Genomic DNA, 24,790 nt, shown 5'->3' on the forward strand with positions numbered 1-24,790 from the left:
ATAAAAACAATTTTTTTTAAGTTATTACTTTTGACAGTACAATTCCACCCTTTGGAAGTAACATTTCACCCTCCGAGATCCACACACTAGCACTTAGAGCACCCATAATTCGCACCCTCCAACAATAGGTGGTGCTACTGAGTCAATTTGAGGCTGTCAGTGCTACTGTTATTTGGGCATGGTGCAGCTCACCAAAAATAACAAAGAAGAAGAGGCAGGGTGGGGGGTAAAATGACAGAGAAGAAAAACAAGCACAACCTGTAAGTTAACGTGTAAGTTAAGTTACTTAAAGAAAATGTTTATACTTGCAAATCTTTTTTTTTTTAATTGAAGAAAATTTGTACTTGCAACTTGTTTGGGCGTGAGTAGAAACATTTTTGTGGAGTTTTGGCATTAATTTCACTCCATACGTTCGTTATAAAGACTTAATCAAAAGACTGGCTTGTTATTATAGTTTTCTAAACAATTTTTTTCGTCAAGGAAGCAATCACCAGTATCAGTTATAGGATGTGGTCCAGAATAATTTAATTTTACATAACAAGCGGTAGAAAATGGATGGATGGATAACTATTACTCTATTGGTGGGAATTTTTCTGAAATATTGACTGTTGTTTTTTTTTCTTGTGTTTTCATTGTATACATTCCATAAGTCTGTACAATATTTCCATGCTTTGACAGTGACATCACTTGTCTGAATTTTCCCTCACCCCAAACATTTTGTAGCTCAAGATGATTTTAACAATACCTAAAAATACATAGAATAAAATGCATTATGGACTCAAAAAGTGTAAATAAAACTACAATAAAAATTAGGAAATACGTTTGTACAAATTGCAGTGAACCAGAACAGTGAATAAATATAAAATTATATAATAAATACTTGTATGAAATATATATATGTATGTATGTATGTATATATATATGTAAAGTCTGCATGTGCATAAAAAAAACAACTGTGTCTTGGTTCGCATCGTTCATTAAAAAGAGCCGTTCAAAAGACTCGATTTGTTCACGAACGTCACGTAAAAAACTGAACGGATCCTAGAAACTACACTGTGACCTTTTTTTTAATGACCGCCATCTTTATATTGTGCAGGCAGTACGGCAGCCAAAAAGAGACAGGAAGTGTGGCGCTCCAAACGTGTGTTCTTCCTCACACCTCAAGTGATGATGAACGACCTGTCCAGAGACACCTGCCCGGCCCGCCAGGTCAAATGCGTGGTGATTGATGAGGCCCACAAGGCGCTTGGCAACCATGCCTACTGTCAGGTACACAACACAAACCACACTTGTACAGTAACAAGTGTGTTTTTTAAGTTTTAAATCAAAAGCCTGGTTGTGTGCTTCTCAAGGTGATCCGACAGCTCAGCAGCCAGACTCTGCAGGTCCGCATCCTCGCCCTTAGCGCCACGCCAGGAGGAGACGTAAAGGTCAGGAGTTGAGATTGAGGCGCCTAGTTCAAGGCTTCAATATTTGTCTTTCTGTGTGACCCCCTGCAGTCGGTGCAGTCCGTCATCTCCAACCTGCTCATCTCCCACATAGAGCTGCGCTCGGAAGAAAGTCCGGACATCCAGGCCCACACCCACCAGCGCAGTTTGGAGAAATTTGTGGTCCCACTGGGGGAAGCGCTAGCTGCATATCAGGCTCGCTACCTGCAGGTAGGACCCTGTTATGCACAGTATATGCCGCAAAAACATGAGAGCAGTTTTTGGTGTTTTGCTTGTCCCTATTAGTCACAATTTGCAACATCCTTTCTCTCTCTTAGACTTTTTATGGTAAAATGATCCATCTAACCACTGTGGTATCGAACTTATACTATATACTACCGTATTTTCCGCACTATAAGGCGCACCTAAAAACCTACAATTTCCTCAAAAGCTGACAGTGCGCCTTATAATCCGGTGCGCCTTATATATGGACCAATATTGAGCCACAACAGGTCTCACAACTACGGTAACTACGGGACTTCATTTTCCCCCGTAGAAGAAGAAGTTCTTCTTCTACGGGGGAAAATGAAGTCCCGTAGTTGCGAGACCTAAACTTTATGTAAAGACCCAAAAATGGCTCCTATTAAGAGACACGCTTACTACGCAGAGTTTAAACTCAAGGCGATAAGTCACGCAGTAGAACACGGGAATAGAGCAGCAGCGAGAGAATTTAACATTAACGAATCAATGGTGCGGAAGTGGAGGAAGCAACATGATGACCTGCGCCAAGTAAAGAAGACTAAACAGAGTTTCCGAGGGAACAAAGCGAGATGGCTACAGTTGGAGGACAAACTCGAACAGTGGGTTGTTGAACAGAGAGCAGCAAGTAGAAGTGTCAGTACAATCACTATTTGTTTTGTTGACATTCCCTTTAGCGCAGCTCCATCTAATGGATGCATAACGTAACCCCAGCCTCTACTGTAGCGTCTATTCTATGCGCCTTATAATGCGGTGCGCCTTATATATGAACAACGTTTTAAAATAGGCCATTCATTGAAGGTGCGCCTTATAATCCGGTGCGCCTTATAGTGCAGAAAATACGGTACTTGGTATTGGTACTGTCGATTTTTGCAACAATCCGCCCACCTTTGTTTGCGTTCAAGAGCTCTAGCTTGCGGTCAGCATATCCTCCTACGATGTGTAGTGTAGCATACTTTGCTATTCCTCGTCGTCCCGGGATGATACTTGTAAGAAACTTATTTTATATGCTGCCATGGAGGTGAGGATTACTGACTTAGAAGTGGTTACACTTGAGTGTGATTAACCCCTAGCGAGAATGTTACATTGCGTTGAGGACGCATTTGTTTGCTTTTTGCTGTCAAATTTATTGGACAGAGCTAGAATGTATCATCAACATGCATTATCACTATATAACGATAGAATTAAAACTTCTATTGTCGGCCAAAATGATTAGATGGTTGGTGTCATTTTTTTCCGGACATGCATACAATTACTATGTAATACATTACATCTTTCAGTTGTTTCATTACAGCATGTCTAAAAAGGAGTAGGAAGAAGCAGAGCTTGTTTAATTGCACCACTTTTTGAATCATAAAAGTTTTATCCCCTTTGTTTGTTCTCTAAATACATGAGTAAATAAGTGAAGTGTATTGAATTTTATATATATACCGTATTTTCTGCACTATAAGGCGCACCTAAAAACCTCCAATTTTCTCAAAAGCTGACAGTGGGCCTTATAATCCAGCACGCCTTATATATGGACCAATATTGAGCCACAACAGGTCTCGCAACTATGGGATGCATAACGTAACCCCAGCCTCTACTGTAGCGTCTATTCTATGCGCCTTATTATGCGGTGCACCTTATAATGCGGTGCGCCTTATATATGAACAAAGTTTTAAAATAGGCCATTCATTGAAGGTGCGCCTTATAATCCGGTGCGCTTTATAGTGCGGAAAATACGGTATATATATATATATTTTTTTTTTTGTTGGACAGAGCTAGAATGTGTCATCAACATGCATTATCACTATTATATATTGGACCCATTATCTACATATTTAAGTTACATTTAAACCAGTGTGGGTGGAACTGGGAGCAAGTGGGCAAAGTGTCTTGCTTGAGGACACAACTGCAGTGACTAGGATGGCAGAAACGGGAATTGAACCCGGAACCCTCAAGTTGCTGGCACGGCCTCTCTACCAACTGAGCCACACCGCCCCATAAATAAATTAATATACAATGAGTTAAGTAAATCATTATATACATATACAAACAATTATTAAATGAGTCACCTTTGCCGACATACTTTGCAGTGTAGCCACTGAAAGGCATGTCTTAAACATGACCTAATGGGTGTAATCTTGTTAGCAGGAATTCTAGTGTTATTTATCAGCAAATATCGCACAATTATTTTGTCATTGTTGTTCCATACAGCTATTGTGCATCATGTCCACCTTGTGAGAACCTGCTAAGTGTTTTACGGTTCATCTATAGTGTGTCATGTGCCCACTTGTGTTGTGCATGGTGTGAATGACATGCTCCTCCATAAGTTGGGAGGGGTTTACAGTTACAATACAAATAAACATGTTTATTATTGTGGATGTATTTTGCAACTGCAATGCTTCATAATGAGAGCTGTTGCTAATATTTTGTTACATTACAAGATGGAAGCTACATAAGCGGAGCTTTATTTTATGTCCTCAGCCAGTATTTGTTAACTGTGATAAAACAAATAGACCAAAACATCAGGAAGCCATGTATTACATTTTTCATATAATGCTCAGGAAGTTATATATTACATTTTTCATATAATGCTGTCAAATGTCCAAATTCATTGAGGATATATAGAAAAAATACTTATCTATGTTGTTTAGACGTGGTGAACTGTTCATAAATACAGTATGTATAGACAATTAGACACAAAATCGAAGTTTCGTAAAGAATACAAAACCCACTGTTGAGTCATATTAAAGAGACAGGAGACAAGCACATGTTTATTGACCAAAAGAGAAAACCACAGTAGTGCTCTGCTGTTGCACTTGAATTTGTCACAGTACAGCACACATTCAACTAAAATAATCCAGAATATTTTAATAAAGAGAATATAACAACAGGCAGACTTGATGTTCCCATATAACCAGCTTTAATTAAAGTTGGGCATTAGCAAGTATCATGGCTTTCTAACACCTCCTGAATCTTTGGATATTTGTTATTACGGATCTCCTGCGGTCACACGTTTTTGAAATCATGCACAAGGACAAATTTTAATATCCTGACATTTATAGATTTTTTTTCTTTTTAAAAATAAAAAGATAAGTCTATATCATTAAGTACAGCTTGTGTATTGGTAATTTTTTTCAAAATATACTGTAAATATACAATTACTTTCACTCTGACATTATATAGTTCCTTAGATCGACGATAGAACATGTAAAACGACATTCTGCTGTCCTATTTTCCTAAAAATATCGCTGATGCGTTCTCTACTCAGCAGCAGTGGTCGTCGCAGTACAGTAGTGAGTGCGTAAACACTAACACAAGAACGTAGCCCGAAGAAAGAGCATTTCTGCGAAGAGAAGGACGACGATTGTGAGAGTTGAGGTAAACACGAGGAATGCTTTGACTTGGATCTATATGTTAGGTACTTTTGATTGTCATTCAGCTGTAACGTTAGTCAATCGTTTGGTTAGCGCACCTTCCCCCCCCCCTTTTTTTTTTTTTTTTACATTCATGCACTTTTGTAAATTACTGTTCATTTCAGGTAGATTTTTGGCAGAAACACATCCTCACCTAGGCAATCAACAATGCATTAAGCTAAAGGTCCAGGATGTGAAATAAACTGGTTGTGGGGTCAAATATTGCAATTGCTGTTGAATTAATTACCCTTGAGCTGTAAACCTGCAGCGATCCCGACATTTAGCAACAATAGCAGAAAGTGACATTGAGACTCCGCAAGCGTAAGTTTGTTAAGTTTTCCCGATGCATTTGCAGACCGACAACTCACAGAACATCGTAGTATTGCAAACAAGATAAGAAAACGTGAGCGACAATAAGCCTGTGTAGGTCCACTAACTGAAGCTGTAGTGACGTGCTCACAGCACGATGACAATGAACAGGGCCAGAATTAGCAAGGGATCTGGAGTGTGCCGGGTCGGGGAGGGACCTTGTTGAACCTGAGGACTTGTGGATGCATGTATAGGCAGTGTAGAATAAGGAAGGAGTCTTTGTGAAGCTCAGGGGTGAGGGGGTTACAGATTCGAACGGTGCCGGGTTGGGGGATCCTCTCCCATTGCGAACTCCGTCAGTGACGCTCCAGGAACCAGATCTCGTTGTGGCGGTGGCTGTGCGCCGGGTTGGTGTAGCCGGCCACTATGAAGGAGTCGTTGACGCACACGCCAGGAGACTCAAGCAGCTCAGCCATGCCGTTTATCTGATTGATGATGGTCAGCTCGTTGGTGGGGCCGGTAAAGGGTCTGCAAGAGGAGGCATGTAGATGAACGCAGCGTCCTTCTGCGTGTGTTAGAGGATATTTACTAGGGGTCTTCCCATCAGGGATTTATGCTGCCTATTCCGGTCGGCCAATACTGAGCAATTTCTTAACTGTAAATGTTTCTATGTATTTATTGTGAGTGCTATTGGCATTGTAATAATATCAGCACATATTTTAGTTACGGCCCTGTTCTGTTTTATTACATTCAATTGTTTGAGCTAAACAAAGTTGTTAGTAATTTTCTTTTTTGCCCTCAAATTCCTCATGTGTCCAGTAGAGCTGCGAATCTTTGGGCACCACACGATTCTATTCTTGGGAATCGATTTTCGATTCAAAATCTATACTTTTTTAATAACATTGGATGCCAGTTCTATGATTAACTACATTTCTCCATAAAATAGATAAACTGCTCTGATCAATTTTTATATTACGTAAAAGAAAACTGGTTTTGTTTAATAAATTGCTTCTCAAACATTTAATATAGTCAAATACAAATAAGGCAACAAGAGAGGTATCCAACACTTCTCTTTTCTAAAGTAAATCTGTACAGCAAATATGGGCTTCTACATTGACAATATGATTTGCCTGAGTGGCTGGACAAAACAGATTAAAAAAATTTAAAAATCGATGTTATTTTTTAAAATTGTTTAAGAATCGTTAGAAATAACAATCGCGATTAATTTGAACATCGATTTTTTTGGCACTCCTAGTGTCCAGGGGGTATTGTCTGATTTTGTAAACATTAAAATATAGACGTAATCACTCCAGTATCCATCATACTCTGATATTACCTTTAGTGTCGACACTACCAATTTATGAATCGAGCCGTCCTCTTGTGTCTGTTGTGTACTGACTACGACAAAGCTGACACATCAAAAGTTGTTCTAACATCATCCCTCTAACTGTTATTAATCTACTTGTTAATTTCCTGCTAATAACCACTTTCTTTCTGCTGTAACAAGATTCCAGCTACACGTCTTATGCTTTACTAAGCACTTATTTCTTGAAGTTGTTTCTAGCTATCTTAGTGAGGATGCGGCAATGCTGACACTAACAGTTGTTGCATTATCCCCTCTAACTCTTAATAATCTATTTGTTAAATTCATGGTAATTACTGCTGTCTTTCTTCTGTAACGAGGTTCCAGCTACACTTCCTAAACTTTACTAGGCACTTACTTTTTTGTGTTGTTTCTAGCTATTTTAGTGGCTAGCTTAACTATTAGCATGTCTGCTCCTGCTTGCTCACAGTGTTTAAGATGTTTAGCCTCGTCCTAATATTAACAAGTGCAGTTAATTTGCTGTAATGGAGGTGATTATTGTTAACTTAGGGGAGCGTCTCTACTTGGTCTATGAAGATAGACAATTTGCTGCTAACTTGCCAGCCGGGGGACTACTAATAGTGTCAGCCAAAGAGATCTGTGTTTATGCTCGGCATTGAAAAGCATTAATCGGCAATGGCGATCACATACTTTTCCAAGAAAATCAGCTGATTAGTGGCCGATTGGTGACTTCCCTACTATTTCAACATTTATTTGCTCACCTAGTGTACACAATGGCGGCAGGCCAGACCTCAATGACGATTTCGCTGTCCTGAGGTTGCGGAGGCTGAGCCTGGTGTTCCGCGGGCAGGTAGTACGCCACGGTCACTTCCTGAGAGATGGCCGAGTGGTTCTCGTCTGTGTGCACCACCGTCAGGATAGGCAGCGACATACCCAGGTAGTCGCCTAAACATGAAAAATAAGATGATGTTCATTATAAACCAAATGCAGCCCGGTAGTTGTATGGATGGACAATAATTTAAGTGTTAACTCCAACTTTTCACACCAAGTTCAAAGATTATAAAACAATCAATGATTATTTATAGCCTTTAATCACAAATGTCTCAAATGGCTACACAAACCACAACGATATTCTCGGATCTGATCAGTCCCACCTCAAAAATACTTACAAACAAAATTTTTCTGGGGGCTGTATAAAGTATTCCCTTCAGAACTTTAACCACATGACTACATTTGTTAACTACTTTTACCAGCAGCTATATTGACCCTTAGCTATGGTGGGCCTTTAGTCATAAAAAAAGTAAAATTGAACGTAAACATTCTATATTTTGACACTGTAATTCCCCAAGAGAGACACTTGCTTACAGGATGTTGCTCTTTGTGTGGCACAATGTGTGTTTGTTGTGCTGTCCTTCTTGTGTTTAGCATGGTTATTGTATAAGTGGGATTCAAATGTGCCATAATATATTTACTAGTTTCCCATAGGGAGGATGGGCCACAGTTACACGAAACTACGAAGTAAAGTAAAGGGCCACAAAAATGGGCCGCAAGTTTGAAACGGTGGGACAGGGGTTAGTGCGTGTGCATCACAACAACAAGGTCCCGTGTGTCTTTCTGTGTGGAGTTTGCATGTTCTCCCTGTGACTGTGTGGGTTCCCTCCGGGTGCTTCCTCACACCTCCAAAGACATGCACTTGGGGATAGGTTGATTGGCAACACTACATTGGGACGAGTGTGTGAATGTTGTCTGTGTTGGCCCTGCGATGAGGTAGCAACTTATCCAGGGTGTACCCTGCCTTCTGCCCGAATGCAGCTGGGATAGGCTGCAGCCACCCCCGCAACCCCAAGAGGGGCAAGCGGTAGAAAATGGATGGATCGATGGTTGGATGTTAGTTTTTGAAACCCCTGCTTTAGATGTACCAACATATTTGCTACCTTTACAATTGTGCTTTAAATATGATAGGTGGCTTATGAGGTTTAACAATAATATTTCAGGAAAATTATATTTGAATTACCTTGCAGCAAATGTTTGGGTAATACATGCATTCATTATTTATAAAGTCATTATTGTTACTTCATACATGTATTTGTACACTCAAGCTCCATCTGTTTGTACGCAGAAACACCAGGATTTTTTTTTTTAAATGATAGAATAACATTTTTCTAATAATTATTATATTTTGTACTGTGATTTTTATTTATTTATTTTTATTTATTTATTTATTTTTTTAAATAGTTTATATATTGCATTAATGGGCATTTGACTACATTGGCTTGATTGACCATGAGGAAAATGAATAATTAATTCATGGGATAAGAGTTTCCAAAATAAAGTATATATATATATATATATATATATATATATATATATATATATATATATATATATATATATATATATATATATATATATATATATATATATATATATATATATATATATATATATATATATTTTTTTTTTTAAGTATATAGTTTTATAATTTATTTTAAAAATGGTCTCAACTTCCTGTTAACCATAAGATAGTTAAACCACCTCCACATTTGGATACTGTATTACTTTATTGAATTTGGATGATTGTATGGTTCTAACCAGCAGAGGCTCTGTTCATTTGGTCTAAACTACTTTGTTGTCTAAAGAATTACAAACATCAAGACTTAGTACAGTTCTTCTAGGCAGCATTATATTGCTCAGTACAACACTGGCACAGGAACAAGGGTTGGAACCTTTCGGAGAATCTCTCACCACAATAATTAATGAATTAATTAGTTTCTCTCAAATGTCAATCAAGCTAAATGTTGTAAAATTCCCAGCCCTGGCTTTAAACATTACCTAAAGAGTTCTGCTTGCAGATGTATCTCATTATCCTCATGAAACCATAGCAGATGCTCTGCTCATATGTGTCCTCGCGCATCGTGATGCAAGCCCAGTGGCCCTTCTCATAATGGCGCTTGTCATACAGCAGCTCCCCGCACTGAAAAGGCACACCACCAGAACAGTTGTTAATGGGTCATTATTTAACAAAGAGTTGCCACATGTCTATAAAAGACCTCTGGAGACATAAAACACCTATTCCAAATATGGACCATTCAGTCATTTTTTTCTTATTTAAAAGTGTGTTAGGTGGAAATGTACTACGACAAGTTGGTCTTGATGCTTCGAGCAGCAACATCACTTATTTGAGCCCCTTACAGCATTAAGCCCTTTGACACCTTTAATGTTAGGTTTAAAAGTCATGCAGCTATTTATTAGTCCCGTGCTTTTATTGTGAGAAATACCGTACTGACATGAATATAAGACGACCGCTCTTTCCCAAGACCCACTTTTTGGACAAAATAAAAGACAAAAATATCTGTACAGAAATTATTTGCTTTTTGACAAACAAATTTGCATCATATTCACCCAACTTTTTTCTTGCATCATTTGTTCAGGTTATTTGTGCATGTGAGTGACGGAGAAAAGCTCAGACTGTTTGTTTGGTTTTAAATGTCAAGACTTTTTCAGATTTGTGTTTCCATCTGTCTTATATGCAACATTACTTACATTCAGTATCCAAGGTTATCGTTATGAATGTTACAATATAAACATTTGATATTACAATTATCGCGACCAAATGATCATGCTCATCATTATCATGTATTGCTGAATGTACTCAAAAAGTACATTAACACACACTGAAGGTCTTTTAACCAGGTTTTATTTTAAGAAAATATATAAAATAGACAAACAAAATACTTTATTGGCAGAAAAAACAATGTCGTGGCTTCTTTAGAGCCAAAACATTTGTATTTGAGTATTTGAATGTGTTTATCTTCTTTAATCTAAATTTTTTATAAGATTAAAGTAAAGATTAAAGTACCAATGATTGTCACACACTAATTACTAATCTTAAATTCTTTATACCAAACGATATATTGCAAAAATCTGTTTAAATTGTGTTGAATCGAAAATCAAATTGCCACCCCAAAAATTAAAATCTTGTAAGGTTCACATCCTTAGACGTTAGTTAATGTCTCTTGTATTCATGTTAGCATTTAAGCTAGCGCTAGCCAGTCTGTGTTTGGACTAATTAACTAAAGTTAAACCAACTAGCGAAATATGGTCCCTGAAGGGTTTAAATGTCTTACTATAGTCAAGGCATGATCACTTTGGAGAATAATGTAGTCGTTAGTGCACTTGAGGATTTTCAATTTTCAAAAATTACAGTTTTCAACAGGAAAATGGTTTTTTTACATGCAGTATTTGTAACAAAAGTCTGATACCTTTTCTTTCTGTGAAAGGAGGGTGAAAGGGATGTGTTCTCTGTTACTGCGACCGTTGTTGTTAGAGGTCAGCTGTTGAATAGGTTCTGCCATTTCTGTCAAAAAACAACGAGCAAAACAATGCATGGTTAGTTGAAAGCATGTACAATTGTATTGTGTGTCAAATGATTGGCTCGTACCAAGTCTGGGTCTACTGCTTTGACAAAAATGTCAGTCTTTCTCTAGTACCGTATTTTTCGGAGTATAAGTCGCACCGGCCGAAAATGCATAATAAAGAAGGAAAAAAACATATATAAGTCGCACTGGAGTATAAGTCGCATTTTTTTGGGAAACTTATTTGATAAAACCCAACACCAAGAATAGACATTAAAAGGCAATTTAAAATAAATAAAGAATAGTGAACAACAGGCTGAATAAGTGTACGTTATATGACGCATAAATAACCAACTGAGAATGTGCCTGGTATGTTAACGTAACATATTATGGTAAGAGTCATTCAAATAACTGTAACATATAGAACATGCTATACGTTTACCAAACAATCTGTCACTCCTAATCGCTAAATCCCATGAAATCTTATACGTTTAGTCTCTTACGTGAAGGAGTTAAATAATATTATTTGATATTTTACGGTAATGTGTTAATAATTTCACACATAAGTCGCTCCTGAGTATAAGTCGCACCCCCGGCCAAACTATGAAAAAAACTGCGACTTACAGTCCGAAAAATACGGTACTTTTACAACATCCGATGAGTTTACATTCCCAGTTGACATGTGTGCTAGTAGTGGTGGTGTGAGAAGGCCGCCAGATGGGCAGAGTGCTGTGCCAAGATGCCACATAGTGATGTTTATTAGAGGTGATGGTGAGAACACTGATTAAAAGCTGCCCGCTGTCAACTATATAGACCTATTGACACAGTGGCTTCATGAAGTAAATGCATCTTCTGGAAAACATTTTTGTTGAACCTATTTACGACAAACCAAATGCGAACCGGACTGTAACTGATAACTTAAGATGACCGTCACGTAGAAGTCCATCAACTGAAATTAAATGGGCTCATGTGAAATGCAATGCTTTACACACATTCAGTCAAATCTCAAATGATGAGAGGTTTATAACTGGGGCACATGGATCTGTGGTGTTTAAGACTACCAAACAAAGCCGCTACATGTACCAACTAACTGGGGTTGTCGCACAATTTCAGTGCAGACACACACTCACACAGGTCAATCTGATGCCGTCAACAGTCAAAACACATGCTTTGGTTCCTCGGCTTAAGAGAGTAAAGCTAAAGTCACAGTTAAGCTGATGTTCAATTTACAGATGAGTCACAGTTTGAAAAAAAAAAAAAAAAAAAAAGCAATTTTGTACCAACCAACAAAGACAACTGTATTGCCCAATTGGTCTTTTTTTTTACTTGTACTATTGTATTTTTGGGTGTGTCATCATGGGGCCAGCAATGGGAGACAACAGCCCTTATTACCCCTCTGCCAAACGTTTAAATCAAAGCAAAGAAAGTTTTGCCTGTGTCCTCTGCACTGTAATTAAGTGCAGGATTTAGCAGTGACCGTGCACCAGTCCTCACTAGGTAGCTAATCTCTCCTTCAAGCCATTTGGTGCTAAATCCTCATTAGTGCAAAGGGAGGAACATGTGCAGTGTCTGAGTCTGTTTTAGTTTAGGACTGACCCATGGTATCACGGTATCAATATTTCAGAACATTGATCGATACAATAAGAAGCTGTTAAATACTATATTTTGGCCTCACCTTTAAGGCTTATTAAACTGTGGGCAGATGACAAAACGCTAAATACCAGTGTCTCCAATGTGGCCACAAATACATTTAGACCGTTTCAACAGATTTGGTACACTAAATTGGCCCTAGTGTGTGAATGCTAGTCTGTATCTGTGTTGGCCCTGCGATGAGGTGGTGATTTGTCAAGGGTGTACCCTGTGTCCCGTTCGAGTGCAACAGGGATAGGCTCCATCCCCCTGCAACCCTGAGAGGGACAAGCAGTAGATGATGGATGAATGGATGTTATGTTTATGAACAGACTCTCATTTTTGAATTTTTTTTACATTGAAAGTGCCACTTCTGGTTTTGACCCTGAGAGTGACAAGCAGTAGATGATGGATGAATTTATGCACTTTTATGCAGAGACTCATTTTGAAACTTGTTTAAATTGAAAGTGCCATTTCTGGTTGTGATTATGTTACAATCTGTGCTTTTTTACCAGTGCAGAAGTAACAGGTGTTAGTCAGGTGTTAGTCTTCTCTTGAGTGTGTGTGTAGTTTTAATAAAGTTCTGAGAGTTGTGCTTGTTTAGTAAATAAATAGCATCTGACTGCTAACCGAATTAGCTATTATAGCTACTCTGCACATGTTCTAAAGTATTTTGTATGGTTTTTTACCAGTGCAGAAGTAACAGGTGTTAGTCAGGTGTTAGTCTTCTCTTAAGTGTGTGTGAAGTTTTAATAAAGTTCTGAGAGTTGTGCTTGTTTAGTAAATAAATAGCATCTGACTGCTAACCGAATTAGCTATTACAGCTATTCTGCACATGTTCTAAAGTATTTTGTATCTGTTATGCCAGGGGTTTTTAACCATTTTGACCTTGAGGTCCAACTTTTCCACTACAGCGGGGCCCAGAGTCCATTCAAGCATTAAAATGGAATTAGTGCTCTTACAGTACTCTTGACTTTAATCGTATTCAATAATTATTTCTAACCTACTTACAGTTTACAATCTTGTCAAATTATATAAAGGCATGTGTTAATCACAATTATTATTAAGTCAACTACAAGAATGTAATGGCCTTTTCTCCAGAGAGAAATGGAATGACAATTTTCAATTCACTGTGATGAAGAAATTCAACCTAATGCGACATGACCACATCCTTGACAGGTTTTGCAAATAGATCACACACAACCACATGACATAAAACTAACAATTATTTTTGTTACTCCTATAGTTGCGCTGTCTGTCGATTATATAGATAAATCGGTAAAGAGCATTTTGGATTTCACACACCCACCTAGTAAAATAAAGCACCATGCAATTATGAGTTGTAATGACTATGAAATTTGTACCCTTCATAATATTGCAATTGCACATTTTGAGCTTGATCGATCTGTGTTGTTTTGCAATGATGCTATTGATCTGTGCATTTTTTTAATTAATTTTTTTACACAAACCTGCTCAGTGTAATCAGACACAATACAAGAGCAGTATCTAGAATTTTACACCACTGACCACGACCACTAGAATATTTAATATAATAACACATTGTGAAGTAAGTGCTTCTCAAAACAGAATATTATCTTTGTTGTTGACACAGCTCTTGTATTGGATCACAACTTTCATTAGTTACAGCAAAATCAAAGGAGAGGTGAGCTTGTGCTATTTATGTTGTACTTTATTAATAAAGTCGATCACTTAAACTGCGGTCAGTTGTGATATTTTGTGGTAGTTGATCTATATAAAACAATTAAAAGTTTATGCATTGGAGCTACTCAAAATCTACTGGTAGATGGAGGAAGACCCATTCACTTGATTGTACCTACTGTTTGATTAAGACACTGGACAGACTAGAATGGGTTTAATGAAGGGTGTGGCACGGTTGGGAGCGTGGCCGTGCAGGCAACCTGAGGGTTCCTGGTTCCATTCCCTCCTTCTACCAACCTAGTCACGTCCTTGAGCAAGACACTTCACCCTTGCTCCTGATGGGTCGCGGTTAGCGCCTTGCATGGCAGCTCCTGCCATCAGTGTGTGAATGTGTGTGTGAATGGGTGAATGTGGAAATAGTGTCAAAGCGCTTTGAGTACCTTGAAGGTAGAAAAGCGCTATACAAGTATAACCCATTTACCATTTAAATTAAGTAAAATGTCTGTAGATTGATCCCAGCCATAGTTTTCCACAAAAGTTGAATCTACTCTTCTGATTCAACTTTAAACCAATTTTTTTTAGTTCTGACTTGTTTGATTCTAAACATTGCCGTCTTTAACTACAAAACGTCCCGCTGTGTCGATTAAATTAGGTCCCATGCGACTTTGTTTTTTAGTGAAAATTATTCACCTTTATTTCTAAAGGCTGTATTTGGGTATTTTATATTTTGAACACAATTAGAATCAACCGTTCAGAACCAAACAATGAGTTTGGTTTAAAAAGTGAAACGTCTGTGACTACAAGTCTAGAGTTGTCTCATTTAAACAGAGCAAAGAAACAAACCACAACATTTCGATCACTTGTTTGTTTTATAATTCTGTGATGTGGGGTCTTTCTGTCTACTTTTAGATCCCATAGTTGGAAGACACTTGTAGCCCTTTAATACCGGTACTTCACTTTTTTTTAATCCACACTTTGAACTACAGTAGGAGTTTGGCCTTAGAGGCAGTGCATTTGTTGTCCTGGTTGAAACTGGTTTATTTGTGTTGAAACTAGGTCATTGTTCATGACGAGAACAAGTTCAAGTCGTTCCACTTAACTTTAAAAAAAACATGTCGTCAGATGTCTGTTTTGCCTGATCTTGCAAGATGTTACAACAAAAAAGACGGCTACAGTTAACCGTGGGGAAAAAAAATATACGTTTAATTAAATCGTACTGTAAAAATACTTAATTTTTTTACCGTTTGAAACTTCCACCTGGTGTCCCCTGGCTACGTCTTGCCAGTAATGCAGCAGTCGGTCGGAGCCTTCGTCCTCCTCCATGGTTTCGCCCTCCTCCAGGCTGCCATTACCGGAGTCTGACAGTTGGTCCTCCGAGAAGGACTCCAGGTCCTCCAGGCTGATCATGCCGGAGCGATCGGGCCCGCCGTCGCCTCCACCACCGCCGCCGCCGCCGCCGTTCATCTGACAGCCACCTCGGTCCATTTCTTCCACCTACTTGTGACAAGCGCTTAAAATGTCCCGGTGTGTTACTTTAAAACACGCAGTGCTGCCTGGTGAATATAATCTTACAATCCAATTTGGAGATTGTTTCCACTACTTCGCTGTTGCGCGTCCAGACTAAGAATCCGGCCACTCGTGGGTCAACACATCGGCCACTACGTAGCTGCATTCAGCCATTGTATTTGCAGCTTTTAAAATGTCGGTATTGTGTAGTTCTGTGCTAAAAGAGCGACACGGTAACCGGCTGTCTTGTCGTGAGTGTTTGACACCTACGGCAAACGCGATGTTTATAGCAAGAAACAGCCTACCATGTGACGTTGCAGCCGCGCCAGGCTACTCCTCGCCCTGCTGCTGCCGAGACGACAAATAGTGCCAAGTCCAAACAACACAGCCCGCTCTTTGATATCTTTTTATTCCTCAGAGCCACATAAACGAGGAACTATTGATGACTCCTGAAACCCATTAATAAAAAAGCAGCATTTTTATTTATTTATTTATTATTATATGTCATTTTTGGTCATACTAAAATGGTCTGTTTGCAAGTGAGGTTTGTTTCAACGCAATCCAGGGTTAAAAGTACTGATCGGAACAGGAGGACTGACAACACCCAGCAGTGATGGCTCTAGCTCAGTGGTTCTTAACCTTGTTGGAGGTACCGAACCCCACCAGTTTCATATGCGCATTCACCGAACCCTTCTTTAGTGAAAAATAAAATGTTTTTTTTTTCTCAAATTTAAGACAAATTTATATGTTTTTGGTAACACTTTAGTATGGGGAACATATTCTAAGTAACAAAGACTTAATTTAGAGTTATTTGGACACTAGGGGAACATATTCTAATTAATAAAGACTTAATTTAGAGTTATTTGGTTAGGGTTAGGGTTACAATAAGGCCATGCCGAATAAAGCATTAATAAGTACTTAATAATGACTAGTTACTAATTTGCATGTTGATAAGCAACTAATTAATGGTGAATATGTTCCCCATATTAAAGTGTTACCATGTTTTTTTACTGGTGCATAAAATGAACCGTGCATGAACATCACCTTGTTCAAAGAACAAAGCCACCACAGTGCATAAACTCACAACAAATTACACACCTGCAAACCAGTCAGCTGTTGACGTATCCGTAATACGCCGATAGGGAGAAGTTTGTATTTACACAATGAGTCGGGTGTGTTTTGACCTCCGCCGAACCCCTGAGGCCGACTCACCGAACCCCTAGGGTTCGATCAAACCCAGGTTAAGAACCACTGCTCTAGCTTCAACATGAAGGTAGAGCCACCACACAGCCACTTCAACTATTGCCTTACCAGCTGGTCTCAGGCTGGTCAAAGCTAAAAAAAAAACCCATTGGAAATCTTGTACAAACAAGCAATTAAGGTTATGTATTAAAAAAACCTAGACACTATCATCACTGTGCCATTCTAAAAAAAATACATTATTTTAAACTGGGACAGCCTTCACACATTTGCAGACTTAAAACTAACCTATAAAGTACTGCATGAGTTGGCTCCAGATCCTCTGGCAGAGTTCATCAGCCAAAGAAACAGCCGTGAGCATGTCACTCGAGGCTCTGTCAGAGGTGACTGTTATATTCCTCCGCGCAGGAGCACTTTCAGTAAGGAGTGCAAATGTGTTAAACTCAGTACCTGAGGAGGTTAAACTGGTCACAACTTACAAGGCCTTCACAAAAAAATTTAATATGTGGCTTATCAACGCTTACAGCTGCCAGCACTAAAAGATGAGCCTGTTTTGATGCTAAAATAACTGTTATGCTGTGATGTTGTATTTAATTTTTTATCATATTGTATATGTATTGTGTGCTTTTTTCTTTTTCTCTCTCTCTCTTTCTTTCCTTTTTTTTAAATTGTATTTTTACAGCCTTTTTTACATCATGGCCAGGGGACTACAGATGAAAACTAGCCTTCTGGCTAATTTTGGCTTTTTTAACCATGTGTAGTCATGTGTTTTATGAAATTGCATTGTCCCCTTTGAAATAAACTAATCTAATCTAATGAACCGTCCTTTAAATTGGAGACACATAAATGTCCAAGTTTAAGTTGTTTATTGATTGCCTCCAAAATAAATTGAAGCTGCAGCATCCAAAGGAAAACGGTTTAGCTCGAGTGGCCGTGCCAGCAACTTGAGGGTTCCAGGTTTGATCCCCGCTTCTGCCATCTTACTCCCTTGTCCTTGGACAGGACACTTTATCCACCTGCTCCCAGTGCCACCCACACTGGTTTAAAAAAATGTAACTTAGATATTGGGTTTCACAATGTAAAGAGCTTGGAGTCACTAGAAAAAAGCGCTATATACATATAATTTAATTTACTTCACAAAACAAAAGCAGCTGTTTTTTAATGCAGGTCTGAATCAATCAGAGTGTGCAGGTGTACCTAATGTTGTGACTGGGTACATCTATATAATGTTTATAAAGTTTATTTTTGACCGTGTCTGGGGGAAAAAAGAATAGCGGTGACTACTTAAAGCTCTATATATTTAAGCAGCGTACATTTTCAAAAGATAAATTATAATACTTTTGGAGTGGGTGGGGTGTGGTTTCATTTGCAAACTGGGATCGCCTCCACAATCTTACAGACTGATTAAAAAACTCACCAGCACCACCCAGCACATAAATGTCCAAGTTTAAGTTGTTTATTGATTGCCTCCAAAATGAAGTTAATGTAAAGCTGCAGCACACAAAGGAAAACAAAAGCAACTGTTTTTTAAAGCAGGTCTGAATCTGAGTTTGCAGGTGTACCTAATGTTGTGCCTGAGTAAATCTATTTAATGTTTATAAAGTGTATTATTGACCGCGTCTGGGGAAAAGATAGTGGTGACTACTTAAAGCTCTATATATTTAAGCAGCGTATATTTTCAAAAGATACATTTGTATACTTTTGGAGTGGGTGGGGTGTAGTTTCATTTGCAAACTGGGATCGCCTCCACAATCTTACAGACTGATTAAAAAACGGGTTAGAAAAGTGACCAATATAAAAGTAGATTAAAACATCATAGGCCCCCTTTTAACAAGCAACACAACTATACAGAACAAAGTAAGCACTTACTGTATTTTCCGGACTACAGACCGCACCGGGATATAAGCCGCACCCACTAAATTTTAGAAGAAAACATTTTTTTTCCGGAATATAGGGCCGCAGATATATACGTTGCGAAATGAGTTATTTACAAAGTAAGATTCTGAAAATGTACCCCGGCAGTAAAACGGGTGATAAAAAAACCCAAAGTCATCGTCATGGCCCCACTAGCTGCAGAAGCTAGCTCTCCAATCAGCTAAACAGACTGAATACTTTCAAGGTGACATCTTCGTGAGTTTACTGAGGAATTTGTGAAACTGAAACAATACAAAAATAATGTCGTTGTAAGTTAATAGTACTGACACAGACACTCGTAAACGTGTTAGCATATTAGCTAATGCTAACGATGCTGCCGTCATTACATTACGATAGCACATACAAGTATGCATGAAAACACTCCTAAAGACATTACACATGGGACAATTTAGTAAGTATAAACTATTTTATTTATATTGTAAAACTTAGAAACATTGTTTGGAGTGATGTATGAAGTATCCGTAAAAGTAGAACCACTATGGATGGCTAGAAGCCTAAAAGACACTTCAGTTATAAAAAATAAAAAATCACTGCCAGTAAATGCAAGGACACTGCAGCACCTGCAGTGAGCAAACTTGTCCAAAAGATGGCGCCATATCACAAACAGTAAAACACCCTCTCAGTATTTTTGCATGTTTTTTTGTAATACAATTATTTTTATTATGGTCGCCAGAGAAGAAAAATCCATAAATTAGACGCTCCGTTTTATAAGCCGCAGGGTTCAACGTGTAGGAAAAACGTAGCGGTTTATAATCCAGAATTCACGGTACTCCTCTAGCTTGATGCTAACCTATAATGAAAAAACACATAGACGGGCTATTTGAATTAGCATTACAATTGTGTTCCTTATAACTTTTTACGTGCATTTAAGAAATGAGATTTAACAAAAATGTTGATTGGCAACACTAAATTGGCCCTAGTGAATGAATGAGTGTGAATGTTGTCTATCTGTGTTGGCCCTGCGATGAGGTGGCGACTTGTCCAGGGTGTACCCCGCCTTCCGCCCGATTGCAGCTGAGATAGGCTCCAGCACCCCCCGCCACCCCAAAAGGGATAAGCTGTAGAAAATCAGTGGATGGATGGAAGGTTTGACATCAAACATCATTTAATCATTTTTTAAGTGCTGTGAAAAGGAAGTAATGACTGCTGACTTGTTCCTCCTACTTATTGGCCATTCAACACTGACTTGGTATGGATGTCTGTTGCGTCAAAACTTAAACTCATATTCACAAATACATTATGTAGGCGGAACAAGATTACCAGGAGAATTTTGTGTGTAGAAAAAAATAAAAAAATAAACGAAAAATGAAACCGACAAAGGAATATTTAACATCACTTTTACTTTTTATGAAAAGTCCTGTTGGCGAAGACGGCGGAAAGGAAGAAGGAAATGGTTACCTTTCGGGTTTTTGTACAAGTTCTTTCTTAATTCAAAATGTGTTAATTCAACTTGTTTAGCCCCATGTTGGGTTACTTTGCAGTCAATAATAAAACACATGGACTGACACACCAACTCGTGAGATTTTTTGTTTGGGCACTCGATTCCACAAAACGATTCGTGACTACTACGTTAGCAATGTTTAGCCGTATAATAACCAAGACAAGAAAACAAAAACCGATTCATCCTAAATGTGGTGCGTATGAAAACAGAGGTACCACTATATAGCTATAACTTCCAAGATAACAGGTGACCTATGTTACATCTGGTAGTCATACATGTTTCCATCACACGTCACTTGGACTTGAATACAAGTTTCAACCTTGTTTATGTAGCACTTTGCATACATTATATTGTGCATTACTAATTCAAAACCAAGGTAAAAAGAATCACACACCACAACATCTTATGTTCAAATATGACCAAAAACATTCTAATAAAAATACAGTCAGTACAATACTATCTCACCTGCAAAGAGTATGAGGTATGTACAGTATTAGGTGCTATGTGTTTGTTAGCAGTGACAAGGTAACCACACAACCATGTACTACTGTATTTTACTTTTAAATAATACTTTTAGCTGCAGAAATATAAGTTCAGAACTCTTCAACATGCAGCATAGGTTATTGTATGACTTATACACTGTATTTCCTTATAATGTATGGTCAACTGCAGAGAGTAATAGGTGTACAACTGAATTTTTATAGTCATGTGCATAGGATTTATAATTGTTGTTACTCAACTGCAATGAGTACCTGGCATCTTTTAGTTTATTGGCAGTGAAAAGGTTGTAACAGTACCGCCATGTGCAACAATATTGACATTTTATTAGATTTTTTTCAAACAAAATCATCATGTTTCTTTTGTTTTTTACAGTTTGTTGTGTCATGTGGACCACAATGGAAACAAGCCTTTTGGCTTTTTGTGCCATCCATTTGCCTTTTTAAGGCATTACATGGATTCAATTATTTAAGATGTCAATAAACTTCTCAATCAATCAATCAATGCGGACAGACACACATCATTCCCTTATATTATCAACTGCAGTGAGTAACAAGCGTTTACTATAAGTGAGGCTTTATTTGATTTGGCTGTCTTTACTTTTTAATACATTCTTATCGTTAATACAACTTTTCAATATTTTCTACTAAACCCCCCAAGTAAGAAGAAAACATTTTGCGCGCCCCCGAACTCTCCGCTACAACTATAAACACGACGATGTCTCAAAAATTTTTTTTGAAAACCCCTCTGCATAACTCTGTATCCTTATTAACATTAAAGGAACAAAAAGAAGAAAATACATTGACATCAACTTACAACAAAAAAATACTTTATTAATGTTGTTTTTAGTAACAGGAAATATTTAAAGTGCATCAATTAGCCTGAAATTTTTTTTTATTTTTTTTTAAAACTCTAAACATTTTTTGACAGACTTGAACCACTTGATACTGTCAAATACAATTAAATAAACTTAATACATAATAACACATTCAAATTGATCAGCGACTTTAACTTAAGAGCACATTATATAAAACACAAACCTACACCTACGGTGTGGCGAAGTTGGGAGAGTGGCCGTGCCAGCAATCTGAGGGTTACTGGTTCAATCCCCACCTTCTACCATCCTAGTCACGTCCGTTGTGTCCTTGAGCAAGACACTTGCTGCTGATGGGTCCTGGTTAGCGCATGGCAGCTCCGGCCACCAGTGTGTGAATGGGTGAATGTGGAAATAGTGTCAAAGCGCTTTGAGTTCCTTAGAAAGGTAGAAAAGCGCTATACAAGTACAACCCATTTACCATTTACAAAACAAAAATTAATTAAAAACAATTTGTGCTGATATTTATTTATTTTTAATGGATACAATGAGCATGTTTTGTTGTGCACATCTTTTCAAAGTGGGGTTTGAGGCATGATACTGATAAATGTTCCCCAGTGTCACACCGCTCTCCCTGTCATCGGGCCCCTTGGGGCCCCGCCCTAGTATTTGAGAAGAACTGATATAACTTAACTGTTTTTTTTTTAACTAATCCTGTGAAAAATACAGTATATGTATTAGAATTTATTTTAATGTATTATAATACACTTTCTATGAAATAATTGGCATCTCACTGCCCGGAATAAATCCCTGCAGAGTTCCCCTCCCTTCGTGCTCCCCCATGCTGGCTCACACTCACACTCTGCTGCCCTCATCTGTGCCCAAGAACTCTTTCACACACAGTCACGTCATTATTTTTTTTACAAAGTAGTATTAAAACAAGTATTACTGCGACTTTCCCCGACTTTTTGCTGACTTTACTGTCGTTTTGCATTGATTATACAGTACGCAATCGTGCTGGAGCAAACATAATGTGTGGTGTTTTATTCATAGTTAAGCTGTCTCGACTCTTGACGTAATACCGCTTTGACCAAACAATTGTAAAACATGAACTACTGTATATACAGCACATAAAATAATACATTTAGTCAAGAGCGACAGTGACGTCCTTGTTACTTCACTCTACTGATAACAGTGAGTGCTTGCAGGATTTCATGTGATTATCAGGTGCCTAAAGCTTTTAAGAAATTGAAGACAACAAGACACCTGAGTGGTGTTTGTGCACATAGGCTATACACTGCACTCCTGTTGATGAAGATGAGATAAGGTTCAGTGAATGTTTTTGATGCTTGCTACATTGTTGTATTTTACAAGAGTGTCCTTTTATTACTTCCTGTCTGAAGGTAGTCATAAACAAACCTGTGCATGAGCGGTCAGAGCAGGCAGGGTTTTGTCTGATCTGCAGCGCTGCGGGAGCCAGTCACCATGTTGCACCCTTCCACATGCACGTAGCGAGAGAACATTATATAATAGCCTCTACAGTCTGTGGGGGAGTTTGAATGCACGCACACAAACACACTTACCGTACTAAGCCCTGCTGCTGGAGAATAACTGTTTTTGATCGATAGCCTGGTGCCAATACGAGCTTAATCATTTAATATATGATAAGCTATCTCAGCTTCCCCACACTTTGATAAGGCCAGCAAGTTTGTTATTTCATGTAGTTGCCCTCAGAAACCTCATAAAAGCGAGGATCATCTTGAACACACACATACTGTCCTCCCTTTGTTGACATGCAGCAATGAGAGTTCAGCCTTGTCGATGGTCTGTTATTAATAGCAGCGCATAGAGAGGATTTTTTTTTTACCTCACATTCTTTACGTCACTTAACTCCAGGCTCCTTTAACCAATCAGCTGCAGTGACTCTCTTCTCCCCCGCATGTTAACGCATTAACACTTTAATGTAGAATAGCATATAGATTTTTCATGATCATTTTTGCTTTAGAATACACTTATGAAAACTAATTATGTATTTATAAATACATGTACATGTCTTGGTTTTATTTCTGAAATTCTAGAAATATATATTTTTTTTTTTATAAAAAAATATTTTTTATTATTATCAGGTTTCTCTTACTATGGCACATAAACAAGATTATAGGAATATTTGTCACATTTCTTCATTTGCTGAAAATATTTCTTATGCACATAAATACCGGTAAATAAAAAAAATGACTACTTACCTAAAAAAATGTCTAATTGGTCACAATTTAACTTGGGGGTGTATTCACTTTTGTCGCAGGAAGTTTAGACAATAATGGCTGTGTGTTTAGTTATTTTGAGGGTACAGTACATTTAAATTGTTATGGAAGCTGTACACTGATTACTTTTCATTGGATCGAAGTGTCATTTCTTTATTGTTGTCTCATAAAATACATACAATTATGAATATGTTTTGCCACATTGTGCTTCAAGCATTGCAGCCTCACCACATTGCGTAATTTTGGATTTTATTTTATTTTTTAAAGAATATTTTTTTAAAAAGGTCCTAAATTAAGCATTTTCAAGCATAAAAATGACTAAACACACTACAAATATTAATATTCCAGTACTATTGGCCACTAGAGGAGACTAAACCAATCAGAGCACACTGTTCAGTATCATGGGCACTGATTGGCTCAGCCTCACGCAGCATTACTATATTTGATCAAAAGAATATAAAGGTGACTAAAGGTTGTTATTTCATGTCTAGCGGGTTCTCATAATGTAAATGTTTTCAGAAGGTCCATCCATCCATCCATCTTCCTCCGCTTATCCGAGGTCGGGTCGCGGGGGCAGCAGCCTAAGCAGGGAAGCCCAGACCTTCCTCTCCCCAGCCACTTCGTCCAGCTCTTCCCGGGGGATCCCGAGGCGTTCCCAGGCCAGCCGGGAGACATAGTCTTCCCAACGTGTCCTGGGTCTTCCCCGTGGCCTCCTACCGGTCGGACGTGCCCTAAACACCTCCCTAGGGAGGCGTTCGGGTGGCATCCTGACC

General features: G+C 38.3%; 2 protein-coding genes across 3 annotated transcripts in view; one reads left to right on the forward strand and one right to left on the reverse strand.

Moving 5' to 3' along the window:
- The window catches only part of fancm (FA complementation group M), a 79,201-nt gene that overhangs the window by 5,886 nt on the left and 48,525 nt on the right, over window positions 1–24,790 (forward strand). For both annotated transcript variants that reach the window (XM_062041515.1, XM_062041513.1), the window contains exons 2-4: window positions 1,097–1,269; window positions 1,353–1,430; window positions 1,500–1,658. In XM_062041515.1, coding sequence (XP_061897499.1) covers window positions 1,168–1,269; window positions 1,353–1,430; window positions 1,500–1,658 — 339 coding nt within the window. In that variant the 5' untranslated portion in view covers window positions 1,097–1,167. The remainder of the gene's footprint in view (window positions 1–1,096; window positions 1,270–1,352; window positions 1,431–1,499; window positions 1,659–24,790) is intronic.
- soul3 (heme-binding protein soul3) lies at window positions 4,432–16,197 on the reverse strand. The gene is made up of 5 exons (XM_062041516.1): window positions 15,604–16,197; window positions 10,982–11,076; window positions 9,552–9,693; window positions 7,481–7,664; window positions 4,432–5,923 (listed from the first exon to the last, which is right to left on the reverse strand). The coding sequence occupies exons 1-5, from the start codon at window positions 15,845–15,847 to the stop codon at window positions 5,752–5,754; spliced, it is 837 nt and encodes a 278-aa protein (XP_061897500.1). The 5' UTR covers window positions 15,848–16,197; the 3' UTR covers window positions 4,432–5,751.

This window comes from Entelurus aequoreus, linkage group LG03 (assembly GCF_033978785.1).
Source record: "Entelurus aequoreus isolate RoL-2023_Sb linkage group LG03, RoL_Eaeq_v1.1, whole genome shotgun sequence".
Lineage (NCBI taxonomy): Eukaryota > Metazoa > Chordata > Actinopteri > Syngnathiformes > Syngnathidae > Entelurus > Entelurus aequoreus.

Excerpts from the sequence above, each read along its gene's own strand:
- soul3 (XM_062041516.1), bottom strand. The coding sequence starts at position 15,847 with ATGGACCGAGGTGGCTGTCAGATGAACGGCGGCGGCGGCGGCGGTGGT. Across the intron at positions 9,694-10,981 it reads TCCTTTCACAGAAAGAAAAG|TGCGGGGAGCTGCTGTATGA; the intron begins GTATCAGACTTT and ends GTGCCTTTTCAG. Across the intron at positions 5,924-7,480 it reads GCCGCCATTGTGTACACTAG|ACCCTTTACCGGCCCCACCA; the intron begins GTGAGCAAATAA and ends CTCCTCTTGCAG.